Source organism: Raphanus sativus, chromosome 9, assembly GCF_000801105.2.
Source record: "Raphanus sativus cultivar WK10039 chromosome 9, ASM80110v3, whole genome shotgun sequence".
Taxonomy (NCBI): domain Eukaryota; kingdom Viridiplantae; phylum Streptophyta; class Magnoliopsida; order Brassicales; family Brassicaceae; genus Raphanus; species Raphanus sativus.
In genome coordinates this window covers 19,735,893-19,749,404 of record NC_079519.1, presented here as the reverse complement: position 1 = coordinate 19,749,404, position 13,512 = coordinate 19,735,893, and the positions used below count along the sequence as shown (strand labels likewise).

The 13,512-nt window shown below is 35.0% G+C and overlaps 3 protein-coding genes across 3 annotated transcripts; all 3 read right to left on the bottom strand.

The window, feature by feature from the left end:
- Positions 1 to 1,750: 1,750 nt before the first annotated feature.
- LOC108823693 (V-type proton ATPase subunit E1) lies at positions 1,751 to 3,526 on the bottom strand. The gene is made up of 6 exons (XM_018596959.2): positions 3,304 to 3,526; positions 3,104 to 3,204; positions 2,653 to 2,809; positions 2,325 to 2,521; positions 2,086 to 2,185; positions 1,751 to 2,002 (listed from the first exon to the last, which is right to left on the bottom strand). Exons 1-6 carry the CDS (start codon positions 3,403 to 3,405, stop codon positions 1,967 to 1,969), a joined length of 693 nt encoding a protein of 230 aa, XP_018452461.1. The 5' UTR covers positions 3,406 to 3,526; the 3' UTR covers positions 1,751 to 1,966.
- A 214-nt stretch (positions 3,527 to 3,740) lies between these two features.
- On the bottom strand, positions 3,741 to 7,720 carry LOC108828213 (RNA-dependent RNA polymerase 2). The gene is made up of 4 exons (XM_018601827.2): positions 7,070 to 7,720; positions 5,031 to 6,943; positions 4,781 to 4,931; positions 3,741 to 4,686 (listed from the first exon to the last, which is right to left on the bottom strand). Exons 1-4 carry the CDS (start codon positions 7,610 to 7,612, stop codon positions 3,907 to 3,909), a joined length of 3,387 nt encoding a protein of 1,128 aa, XP_018457329.2. The 5' UTR covers positions 7,613 to 7,720; the 3' UTR covers positions 3,741 to 3,906.
- A 2,250-nt stretch (positions 7,721 to 9,970) lies between these two features.
- On the bottom strand, positions 9,971 to 12,668 carry LOC108824309 (elongation factor Ts, mitochondrial). Its single transcript, XM_018597711.2, has 9 exons — positions 12,408 to 12,668; positions 11,768 to 12,065; positions 11,522 to 11,694; positions 11,347 to 11,436; positions 11,063 to 11,237; positions 10,797 to 10,981; positions 10,589 to 10,714; positions 10,428 to 10,516; positions 9,971 to 10,326 (listed from the first exon to the last, which is right to left on the bottom strand). The coding sequence occupies exons 2-9, from the start codon at positions 12,039 to 12,041 to the stop codon at positions 10,287 to 10,289; spliced, it is 1,152 nt and encodes a 383-aa protein (XP_018453213.1). The 5' UTR covers positions 12,042 to 12,065; positions 12,408 to 12,668; the 3' UTR covers positions 9,971 to 10,286.
- Positions 12,669 to 13,512: the final 844 nt, after the last annotated feature.

Sequence of the window (13,512 nt, the reverse complement as noted above, 5' to 3'; positions counted from 1 at the left end):
AGGTTGTTGTCCATTTGGTATAAAATAATTTTATCCATTTTTCTCTTTTTTACCTTTTGTATTTCTGAAAACTAATGAAATAAATAATTTTGTGAATCAAAAAAATTATTAAAAATATAAACAATTAATAAAACACTTATATAAACAAACTGGTAATTGTTTTTGTTTCGACGTATCAGTAAAGAATACTATAAATTCCGTCAGAGATGTCAATGCATTTTATCATTTGAGCGACCTGTCGACTCTTTTCTTTTTTTCCCAATTTTGAAGGATTCTAGCTAGAATTTTAAATTTAAAACAATGTATTTTATCATTTGAGCGATAATCATCCGTAGACAGATAAGTATTGTAACATTGTCCAAAAATCCATAAATAGGTGCCTTAAGCATAGAGCTTTAATATCTATACTATTATTTGCGAAGTAAATTTTCGCAACGGAGCTCCCACGTTAAAAGTTAGAGCGGTTAATGTCTTTGTTACCCTTAGTGATTTTATATAAAATTTATTATATAATTAAAAACGAATTTTAAGTTAATAATATTATTATTTATATGTTATATTGAATTATAAATTAATATTTTCAAAAATATAAAGATAATGCTTATATATATTATGTTGTTATCTGAAAATAATATTTTTTAGTTTAAAAGTTAAAAACGAATTTTAAGTTAATATATAATATTATTATTAATATGTTATAATAGATTATAAATTAATATTTTCAAAAATATAAAGTTAATTCTTATCTATATTATGTTGTTATCTGAAAATAATATTTTTTAATTTAAAAGTTAAAAACGAATTTCAAGTTAGTAATATTATTATTTATATGTTATATTAGATTATAAATTAATATTTTCAAAAATATAAAGATAATTCTTATATATATTATGTTGTCATCTGAAAATAATATTTTTAATTTAAAAGTTAAAAACGAATTTAAAGTTAATAATAATATATTTGAATGTTATATTACATTATAAATTAATATTGTAAAAATAAAAATAATAATTCTTATATATATTTTTTTTTTATTTTACAACAATAATTCTTATATATATAGTGTTGTATCTGGAAATATTTTTTCAATTTTAAAACTTAAAAAACGAATTTTACTTTAATAATATTATTATTAATATGTTATAATAGATTATAAATTAATATTATCAGAAATAAAAAGATAATTCTTACATATTGTATTGTTATTTGAAAATTTATCTTTTAATTATAGAAGTTAAAAATTAAGATATACACCAATTTACAATTAAATATTAATCAATGAAAAAAATTTGTATAAATATATTTTCTAAAATATTTCAAGTATGTGAGTGTTTTAAAAATTCTAATACAATAATAAATATATATTTTTATCAAAATATTTGATCATATACAGTATAATCTTTTTAAATTAATAATTTATAAATTAATATAATTTCATTGTCTCATACTGAGTTTTTGGTTCAATTAGTATTAGTATTTCGATAAATTAATATTCTCTATAAATTAATAAAAAATTATAGTTTTGGTGTAGTCCCAACATTATTAATTTATACAAGTTTCACTGTATAAAAGTTTGATGTTTAATTTAGATTTTTTGAAAACATAAATAATAACTTATTATAATGATTTTTTGAATTAATAAATATACATCAATAAATATTTGAAAGAAAATTATGCCTGCATGTGCGGGCAAACCACCTAGTTGAAAAAAAAGAACAAAAAAAAAATAACAGAAAAAAAAAAGGAACAATAACAAAAGTCTTTCATCCCTTTATTTATTTTTATGGCCAGTGATAACATTCAGGAAGGAGGAAAAAAATACACGAGTAAACGACGAGTTCGATGGGTTCTTTTGGACTTCAAAGTAAAATTCTGCAGAAACAAAGAATCACAACAAAGATAAATCTTTCCCAAATGGGTAACAAACAAACACACAAACCAGTATGAATCACATCTCTTTCATTCATTAGGCAGCAACTTGGCCAAACAATGACCTACGGATCTGCGAAAAGAAATGAGTGATTCAGAAGTGTTGACTTACGTACACAGAGCAAAAGAAATAGAAAAATCGATTTGTTCTCATACCACTGGGAGTTTCATACGGAATGCCACATCAAGACGAGCATCGAGGGTGTTCTCGCACACGATTTTCCCATCACGAGAAGCTAGCACAACACCCCCAGAGCTACAAACAAGTTAAACATTACACATTAGCTTATATCAAGCCGGATCAAGACACCTATTATGTACTCTTGTAAGAATCTATAAATCAATACTACGGGCTAAAGTTACTTTCTATGTAATGAGAAAAAAATGAATGTTACCAGTGAAGACCATGAGAATCACTAGAAGTAGGAGGAGGGGGAAGGAATATAGTTGTGTCCACGGCAACCTCTGGAGCATGAACATTTGCTTTACCAGCGTACTCCTCCTTTGCATCCTCAAGAATAGATTCAACTAAACCCAAGTCCTCTTCACGACAACGCAACAACACAGAAGGCTCTTTCAACCGAAGCAAACACTGCAACAATTCAAGAATGAGATTGCCGCCATCAGACTCAAGATAACCATAAGCTTAAAAGAAGCCAGCAGTGTATAAAATATAATATTGAAGGTCAGTATCAAGTAGGTAGGAGGGAGGGGAGCAGGAACCTGAACAATGAGATCCTTGAGAAGCTGTTTGTAGGCATCCTCATCGGCACTGACGTTGAGAAGATCTTTAGCTGCTTGGTCTTTCATGGCATTGACAATATCATCCTGAGCTTGAAGAACTTTGATCCTTGACGCATTCAGCTGCATCGAGTAATCACTGAACAAAAATAATGTATCAAATCGTTATTCTTCTCCAAAGTAGTTACACAAATCAATCTAACAAAAACGGACTAACACAGTGAACTAACATACATAGAAGAAGATCAGATGATAAGGATTTCATCAATCAAGAAAGAACACTTTGCAGATTACAAGTTCAAATCAAGTACAAAGTTCGAATCTATATAGATCATACCTTGAACGTGTTAATAAGGTCAAAATCTAGAGAATTGGAACTAAGATCGAGATCAGAAAGTAAAACGATAGGTAGGTCAAATGAAATGAAACTCACATCTTCTTGCGTACATCAGCTTGCTTCTCCTTCTTCTCATAGTCTTGCCTGATCTTCTTCTTTTCCGCCTCAACTAGCTGCAGTTTCTCGATGTTGAATTCCTACACATCATAATTCAAACAAGCAATCAGATCGAATGAATCGTGAGTGAAAATATAGAGATTATGGGGGAAATGGAATAGAAAGAGTGAGAAAGGTACTTCTTCAGCGGAGACGGAGATCTCGTTTGCCTTCTCCTCAGCCTCTTGCCGGATGAATCTCACCATCTGCTGGATCTGCTTCGACACATCTAAGTCGTTCATCTTTACCGGTTAAAAAGTTCGGTCGCCGTTAACGATCGAGAGTTGCAGAGATTTGGAGAAAATACTGAGATTTATGTGGCGCAGGAAGATTGGGGAGAGAGATCGGATTTGCACAACGTGGTGATCACTTATTTGAACTTGTTTGTCTGCAGAAGACTATTGAAACTGTATACAGTTCTCCATAAAATAAGAGAAACGACAAGGCGTCTGAATAAAGCACGAACCGCTTCAAGGCCAAGGCCCATTTGCGTTTCATATATATCATATCACACACCACTCATTATTGTATAGATTAGTTTTGGCTTGTATGATTTTATTACTAGTACTTCCTAGTAAACAACTGTAAAAATTAGATTCACTAATTTTGTTACTACTTCCTGATTTTGGTTTGCCTCAGAACACTGACGCATATACGCGCGGTTTTAGCTTAGCAAACTATATATTAAACCTACAAGTGATTAGGGTAGCCAAACAGATATAGTAAGTCCACATGCTTGCTCTTCACGCTATCACCATTCCCTCCGTCTCTCTCTCCGCACTTTCAGCCTTTATCCCCAGCAAAACGTCTCCTACGATCCACGGAAAGCTCAAGAATTTCGGCTTCTCATCGTCATGGCTCGGGTTGTATGTTACATAGTACCAAGCCGATGCTAGCTTCTTCCTCTCTTGTCCATCCTCGCACCTCTTCTCGAACCATCCCATGGCCTCTCTCTGCAAATCCTTAACCGACAATGTAATCCTATCCTTCATGTCACCATACCTCCGGTTGTCTCTCTGCAGATACATCTCCTTGGTTCTCAAAATCCCCGTCAGAATCTCCTCTTCGTTAGCAGCTCCGTAGTAGTTCATCAACGAGCTCAGTTTCTCAGCATACATGTCTCTATGAGCTTTCGCCGTCTCTATAAAGCTCTCGAAGCCAGCAGCTTCAAGTGTTGAGTCGTAAGCCATCTTGTTCTCTCTCTCAGCGTCTTCTGGCTTTCTCTGAGCTAAAGTGCTTTTCACAGCACGGTATAGTTTCCCAAACACGGACCCAGAGATGTACGTTGGCTTCTCGAACCGTTCCAGGAAATCAGGGAACTCTCTGGGCTTTAAGGCAAAAGGCATCTCAGCTGGAGCTCCAGTTTTGGCAAAATCAACAGCCCTGGAGTGAAGGTTTGCCAACTCTATACATTTCTGGCTCCGGGCTTTTTCCGGGTCACGGTCTGCGTGAACCAAATGTGCAGTTGAGATCACCCCTAGCGTGTCGCTTATCATATAGTCAACGAAAAACTTGTGGATTTCCTACAAACAAAAGAAAAGAAAAGCAGTGAGAATCAGGTTAGACTCCAAAGATTAGGAAACTTTCACATTATCAGAACCATTTGGAGAAACTAACCTCCAAGGTGACATCATGATCCATTATACGAGGTCTGCTTCCAGCGTAGTCCATTGGAGGGTCCATTTGGCTCGGTATCAACTTCTCATCCCAGCTAACAAAAAACTGGTCTCCATCGAGATCACCACCAGAACATTCATTTGGATGTGGCCTGTAAAGTCACCAAACAAACCATCAACGATTAAACAAAAAGTCAAGAATCAGAAGCATATGGTGCATATAGCTTTGAAGGATTGGTTTATTATATTACCTCTCTCCCTTCTGAGGAAAGACGATGCAATCTAGAAATCCCTTTTGTTCAAAATTGACCTCATATATTGCGTCAAGAACTCTGATGTCACCAGGGTGAAGACAAGGGTTTTTCGTCACAACCACTTTACCAACCACCACAGATGTTTCCTCGTCAATCTTGCGGAAGTAGCTCTGTTCGCGGGATTCCAGTTCCGCTTTAGTCAGTGTAACACGAACGTACACTTGGCCATACTCCAGTATACCCATTTCATCCATGCATCCGATCAAGATCCGTCCTTTGGGTACAAGTATCCTGCACCTGCTCTTTAGTTCAGAAAGCTGGCTCTCGTGGTGCACACGAAGCATCATTGAGAGGTAAGGCTCTGAACTCGGTGCATATCCTTGTAGCAGCATCTTAACTAGCAGATTCTTGGAACTTTCTCCGCTCAGTTTCTGCAGAACGTTCAGTGCCGCATGGCGGTCTTCAAGCATGTTCCCCAGTATAGATAGATGCCCCTCTTGCATCGCCTCAAACACAGTATCTTCTATTCCGAGAGTTGACAAAAGGCAAATGATCTCCCGGTTTAAGAAGCAAGGCATCGACTCTGTCCACCTGGTCACGTTGAGCATCCTGTTGTTGGAATCAAATTTCAGCATACTATCACGCAGAGACAGCTTTCTGAAGGAACTGCGGTCAACTGCAATCACACCTTTGTAGCCACCATATCGGATTTGAAATGCTGAAGGGATATGGCTCAGTCCACACTTCTGTGCAACTTGCTTAGCAAATGCCAAGGAAATTTTCCCTATGCCATCCGAGAAGCAGTAGTCAGCACCATCAGTAGTCACTTCTATGTCAGGAATCTGCTCAACATCTTGCGCACGGACATTAAGTGTTTGCCGGGAAGCGCTGAACAGCTGGCCCATCCTAGCAGCACATTTAGAAATGCTTCGGATCTTACGGAAACAACCCATCCATTCTCTTATATCTTCAGCTTTTACTTTCTCGTTAGAAGCAAACATCCAGACGGAGTTTCCTCGCAGCTGGCTCGCTGAGAAAGCCAAGAACTCGAACTTTTTAGGGCCGACGGTGATACCTTCTCCAAGGACTGACAACACCCTGTGATAGATGTTGGTTCTAAAGGGTTTCACAAAATAGCCTTCCTTTGAGTTCACAGAAAGCGCATTCGCTGGAATCTTGCTCCAATCTTCTTCCACAAAAGTAATCCTCATGAAATCCGAGGCATGCTCTGCAAAGTTCTTCACAACGTAATTGGCAGTCTCAAGCTCTGGACCCAACAGATAAATCTTTGAAGGTGTGACATAAGCTCTCTGACAACTCATTATGTTCTGCTCAGTCAATCTCTTATAGGCTGATGCAGGGGAATGCGCCATCTTCTTCTTAACCACGGATTGTGAATGAGCCTTGACAAATGAGATTGGATCATAACAGATAGAGCTTTGCTGGTGCAGTTTCTTGAGGATCGTCAATGCAGTTTCCAAGCTCAAACCACAAAGGATGCTGATCAATCCCATATCCGAACCGGCGAAAAGACTGATTTTCTGGGCGTGAACCAGCGAATTGAGCTGGAAAAGGATCTCGTATGGAATCTCAATCCCCAGATTAGCTGTATTCAAGAGAGGGACAATTTGATTTGCAGAGGCAAAGGTATTCCCATCCACTGTTGTAAGGCTCAAAGTGTCTTCTCTATAGTAAGGGAAGCTTGAGAAGATGTCAGACATCGTTGAGCCGTTGTCCACTTCCAAACAAAAGCAAGTGGATGTACCGATGGACTTAACACGGGAGAAATCAGTTGAGCGAATCCACATGAAATCAAAATCCTCCTTGCAGAAACTGTACCGATCAGATTTAAACTTGGTGGCTATATTCGGTCCTGATACTTGTTTATATATCTTCGGTCCATATTTCAGCTGAAAAAAATAAGACAAGAGGTAAAACAAAACTAAGAAGACATTAACCAAAGTAGCACTTAACAAACCAAACAATAAATAAATAAAAAAACAACAGCAAGCAAGATGAGTAAAAAATAAGTTTACCCTAAGAAGAAAGGCATTGATCTCAGAGACGCCGTTGACGCAGCAGGGAACAGTTTCAACGATATCCTCAAACCTAACCTCACACTTGTAACAATCTCCACTCTCCCAAACCCAAAGCTCCACTCTCCTCTTCTCCTCTACAACCCAACACCTCACGCCTCCCCATTTCTCTAGGGCACAGAACCTCCCTTCCTCCGCCTCGGGAAATCCAGCGGTCAAAACGACGCCGTCGAGCCTTTTGATTGGATCTACGGGGCGAGGGATGATGTCGTCGTAGGCTTCGGAGACTCTTAGGTTACGGGACTTGAAGAGGAGCTTGCTCTGGGAAGAGAGGAGCCGAGCGCGGGACTTGGCTTCGAGGGAGGCGAATTGCACGAGGGCGAAGTCGCGTGGCTTCCAGTTATCGCGAGAGGTGGGGATTTCGAGGGCGAATACGGAGTCTGCGCCGAGGTGGAGCTCTAGGAAGCGGAGGAGTTCGTCCGCGACTATGGTCTGAGGGACGTTGGTGAGTTTAAGAGTCGATCGCGTTGTCTCTGAGACCATGATTGGCGTGGAGAGAGCAGGGAATCAAGAGAGAGAGTGTGTGTGTTTGGAGAAGAGATGATCTAGGGAAAGAGTGGAGAGTAGAGAGAATCAGAAAGTTTGCTTTTTTGAAAAAAGTTATTTTTTCCTTTACACCCTATTCAGTGTTTCTCATATACTGAAAGTTTAATACAGTTTATGATAATAACCATACGATCGTATTTCATTGATCTCGACCGTTGATTTCGAATATTTCCATCACTGACCGGTTTCATCATTGAATTATTCAATTTTTTTATCTAAAATATTCAAATAATCCAGAATTTCCAAAACGATCTTTTTTTTTTGTAAACCAAAACGATCTAAACTTATTCAATTTTTTTATCTGAAATATTCAAATAATCCAAAATTTCCAAAACGATCTAAACCTGACAGAACCTACCTAAATTTCATTAAACCTCAAAACTATTCATCCCCTATACTATATTTGAAAAGTGATTTTGCCACATGTCTTCTCTACAATCATTCTCACAAAAATAATATGACATGGCTACTAAAATTGATGACATGTCTTATAGATTAATATGACATGGACAATTTTTGCCACATGTCTTCTCTACAATCATTATCACAAAAATATATGACATGGCTAATAAAATTGATGACATGTCTTATAGATTAATATGACATGGACAATTATACTTAATGTTAATTTATATTTTTGGTAAACTTTTTAAAATATGGTAAATAACTCATATATTACATTTATTTTCGATTTATATTTTTGGACTTTTTAAAAATATGGTAATAACTCATAAATCATCATTAAAATAAATATATTCAATTATGACATTTCAAATTTCAAAATATCATTTAAATTAAAAATATTTCAAAAATATATACATATTTTTAGAAAATTACAAAAATTAAATCATAAAATCAAATTAAATGTAAAATCATTAGTTTCTTATATATATCTACATGTTTTATAAATATTTTTTAATTTTAATTTTTGACAACTATGAAATTTTCATCCCCTAGATTATATTTGAGAAGTGATTTTACCACATGTCTTCTACAATCATTTTCACAAAAGTAATATGGCATGACTACTAAAATTGATGATATGTCTTATAGATTAATATGACATGGAATATTATATTTAATGTTAATTTATATTTTTGGTAAACTTTTTAAATATGGTAATAACTCATGTATTACATTTATTGTCGATTTATATTTTTGGACTTTTTAAAAATATGGTAATAACTCATAAATCATCATTAAAATAAATATATTCAATTATGGCATTTCAAATTTTGAAATATCATTTAAATTAAAAATATTTCAAAAGTATATACATATTTTTAGAAAATTATAATAATCATAAAATCAAATTAAATCGTAAAATCATTAGTTTCTTATATATATATATATATATATATATATATATATATATATATTTAGTTTCTTTTAGATATCTACAAATTATATAAATATTATTTAGTTTTGATTTTTTATAACTATACAATTTTATATGATTTTTAGTAATTTTGTACAAGTTGATTTAATACATTTAACCAAATGAAATAAATAAATTTTTATCTAAGATTGTAACTTTATATATATACATATATATTCTTAAATATAATTTAAAATATAAAAAATATTTTCTCTTAATTTTATGCTTAATTAGTGATATTTATATTAATTATTGGCCAAAATAATAAAATATATAATATTAATAAATTACATTTTAAAATATAAAATATAACTTTTAAAAAATTCATCATTACACATGGTGTAGGAAAATACCTAGATTATTTTAATGATGATTTAACTCATAAATCATCATTAAAATAAATATATTCAATTATAGTATTTTAAATTTCGAAATATCATTTAAATTAAAAATATTTCAAAAATATATACATATTTTCATAAAATTATAAAAATTAAATCATAAAATCAAATTAAATCGTAAAATTATTAGTTTCTTATATATATCTATAGATTTTATAAATATTGTTTAATTTTAATTTTTGACAATTATGCAATTTATATATTTATTTAATATATTTAATTAAAATAAATAGATAGAAAAATCTACCTAAGATTATAATTTTAAATATATACATGCACATTCTTAAATATATTTCAAAATAAACAAAATTGTTTTTATCTTAATTTAATGTTCAGCTAAATCAAATTTATATTAAAATATTGATAAGAAAAAGAAAATTTATAATATTAATAAAAAAAAAAATATAATTTATGTTTATCTGTTAGAAAATATTTTAAAGTTTTTTTTACCGCACATGGTGCAGGAATAAACCAAAAGAGCCAAACCAAAAGAGCCCTCTTAAGTGGAGAGATAACTAGAGAAGTAAAGGTTTTCTGTATGGACTTTTGTAAGAAAACTCAACAATACATGGTTTTGTCACACAGCTTCCATAGGCTGTATATATAGCCAAAGAGTGAAAGAAGTAATGTGCACAATCACAAAATTGATCTTATTGGGAAATTGTATGGCAAACTCACATTTCTAAAACAACAAAACATGGGAAAAGGAAACACTTAACACTCTGTAGTCTCAAGCCGGCATAGAAACCATATGGTGAGTGATCGGTATCCAAACCCAATTAACCAAAGAAAGAGGTCTCTTAATTTAACACCATCTCCACATTCATCATCTTCAAGCAGTTTGAGCAACCGGTTCATCGGATGCTTCAAGCCTTCCAAAAACAAAATATAATACATGTTCTTTAGCCGCTATCTTATGAATAAAGCCATCATATATACAAAAAATATATGGGCCATTGTTATATTAATTTACCTTTCGATTCCTTCCCCAACCTCAACTCTCAGAAAATCGGCAACCTTCACAGGAGAACCCACCTCCTTGGACAAATTATCCACCAATGTCTGTGGAATATCATATAGATTTTTTGAGAAAATTTCACCATTCAACAAGTAATAAGAAGCAATGCACATTACCTTTATGTTAATAGAATCGTTCACAATGAACTTTTGCTCCATTAGAGCAACTTCTTCGAAATATTTACGGAGACGGCCTTCCACCATCTTCTCCACAGCCATCTGAGACTTGGCTGTACTTTCCGCCTGTCATATTAAGAAGACAATTTTTGAAACTCAGGTTATGTCTGTTTGTTTGCAAATTACAGCGCAATGAAGTGAATGTGACCTGAGATTTGAGAATCTCCCGTTCGTTTGCTAATGCTTCAGAAGAAACAAGGTCTTTGCTCAAAAATAAAGGCTTTGCAGCTACAACATGCATGGCCATTTCTGAGCCTACACGTTGAAGAGCCTCTAGTTGAGTGTTTCCACCTTCTACTTCGAGAGATACAATCCCAGCGATACGACCCAACCCTATGAGATTTGACACCATAGTCAAAGTTAAGAGATGAATCATGAAAAAAGAGATTAGTAAGAACAGGAAACAGTTTGTACCTGGTTGGGGACTTGTGTGGAGATATGCAGAGAGGACGCCTGTTGAAGATTTTGACATCAAGAAACCTCTCCTAAACTTGACATTCTCTCCCATTATCGCAGCTACTTCTGTAGCAGCGTTTGAAACTGTGGTTTCACCATTCACTTTTGGATGGTCGAGATTGAGCTTCAACTCCTGAATGGCATTAGAAGTGAAAACATGATATCAATATCTCAGATGGTGCAAACATAAAAATGTTAAAGGATACAAGAGATAACAGTTGCATCGAATCTGAACAACAGACCTCAAAAAGCTCAGGGCCAAAGGGGAAGACACCAGGAACTTGCTGAGAACTGTTATCAACCAGCAAAGCACGTTTTGCCATAGCTAAAGCCTGCAGACATGGTAGCTATTCAGAAGAAAAAACAAAAGAAATGGAAAGCTTATTATTAAGAAGTGAAATAGCTAATGGAACTAACCAAGTACTGGAAGATGTCGTTCCTAGCCACAAAGTCTGTCTCGCAGTTCAGTTCGATAACAGCAACTCTTCCCTCGTTCTGGGCAACAGCAAGCATACCCTCTGCAGCTGTCCGTGACGACTTTTTGGAAGCCAGTACTTTGCCTCTCTTCCTCAAATCCTTCTGAGCAGCCTCTGCGTCAAAAAAAAATAACAACCATTTTAAGAGCATAAGAAACAGAAAGAAAAAGAAAAAAGTAATGCTTACCAATGTCCCAATTGCATTCAACAAGAGAAGCCTTAACATCTTTAATAGGAGCACTAGTTCTTTGCCTCAGTTGCTTGATGAGGCTCATCTGGTCAACTCCAGCAGGAGCCTCCGAACTAAAACTCCTCAACAAGTTCCCAAACCCACCAACAGGGCTCCTGTACTGAGACAGACTTTCGAATTTGCTAGAGTACTCATTTCCACAACTGAACCTACGACTAGCACTATAAAGAAATACTCCAAGGGGTCGTCTCGCTGCCCTAGAATACGCCATTTTCTTTTTTTTTTTTTGCAAAACCTGATCGAATTAGAACCAAAACGAATCATGAAAATGAAACATCAGTAAACATATGTGACAGCTCTAATTAAAAAAAAAAAATATTGCAAGAATCTGTAACTACTCTCTCACCAAACCAAATAAACTCGGATAAAAGCTAAGAGTTAACTGTTTCACTTCAGCTCCATTCAATGACAAAACAAAAAAAAATACAAAAAAGTAGCAAGAGAGATTTGCTTGACTAGTTGATTTCGGAAACAAGAACCGTTCGATAGTTATAACCGCTAAAACGAGAAGCGAAGAGTTATATTTTATCATTTTCATTGCAGAATGAATTATCAAAGAGTAAAAACGGAGACTCACCGAGGTGTAAGAGTTGCGTTCTTTGCGTCGTTGGTGAAAATCGATACTAGAAAGAGATCGAGGAGATCGTAGAAATGGGTGCGAGCGATGAGGGATTTGTTTGGTTACTGAGATAACGGAGGAGACGACGGCGATTTGGATTGGTTCGAAAGGGTTTTTACTTCAAATGTATACGGGCCAGATTACCTGGCCCATTAATACACTTTCACCTCTTCTTTATTTATTTTAACATTAAGAGGTTGTGCGGGTTTTTTCATTGATCTTGTGTTGTACGATATGGAAAAGCTTGTATCATTCATTGACGTGAGACGTCATATAAATACATGTTCTCATAGTTATCCTAATAAGGAGATAAACACCAATATAAAAGAGATAATGACAATGAACGTCATATAAATACATGTTCTCATAGTTATCCTAATAAGGAGATAAACACCAATATAAAAGAGATAATGACAATGATATATATCGATCATATATTCTCGAATCACAACACTCCCTCTTGATCGATACTTCCGGTTCAGGGTTCATTCATGCTTTTGATGTTGCCTCATTAAAACCTTTCTAGAAAAACCCTGTGGGATAAAACCGTGGATAAGGAAAAAGAGTACAACACATGAACTCCCCCTGATGAATGCATCACCGAAGATCCTTCAGTCGACGCATGCCTATCTGGTGCACGAGCTTCTTGAACACTGATGTAGCTAAGGACTTGGTGAAGAGATCGGCTGAATTCTCACTTAAACCGACTTGTAACACTTGGACCTCTTCTGCCTTCTGGAGCTCGTGGGTAAAGAAGAACTTTGGAAGAATGTGCTTCGTCTGGTCTCCTTTGATGTATCCATCTTTAAGCTGAGCAATGCATGCTGTGTTATCTTCGTATAGGATGGTAGGTGGATCCTTTCCTTTGGTTATACCACAAGTGGTACTGATGTGTTGTGTCATGGATCTCAACCATACACTCTCTCGACTAGCCTCATGCATCGCCAATATTTCTGCATGATTTGAGGAAGTAGCTGCCATGGTCTGTTTCATGGACTGCCAAGATATTGCTGTCCCTCCATGTGTAAAAACATATCCAGTCTGAGATCTACCAAAATGTGGA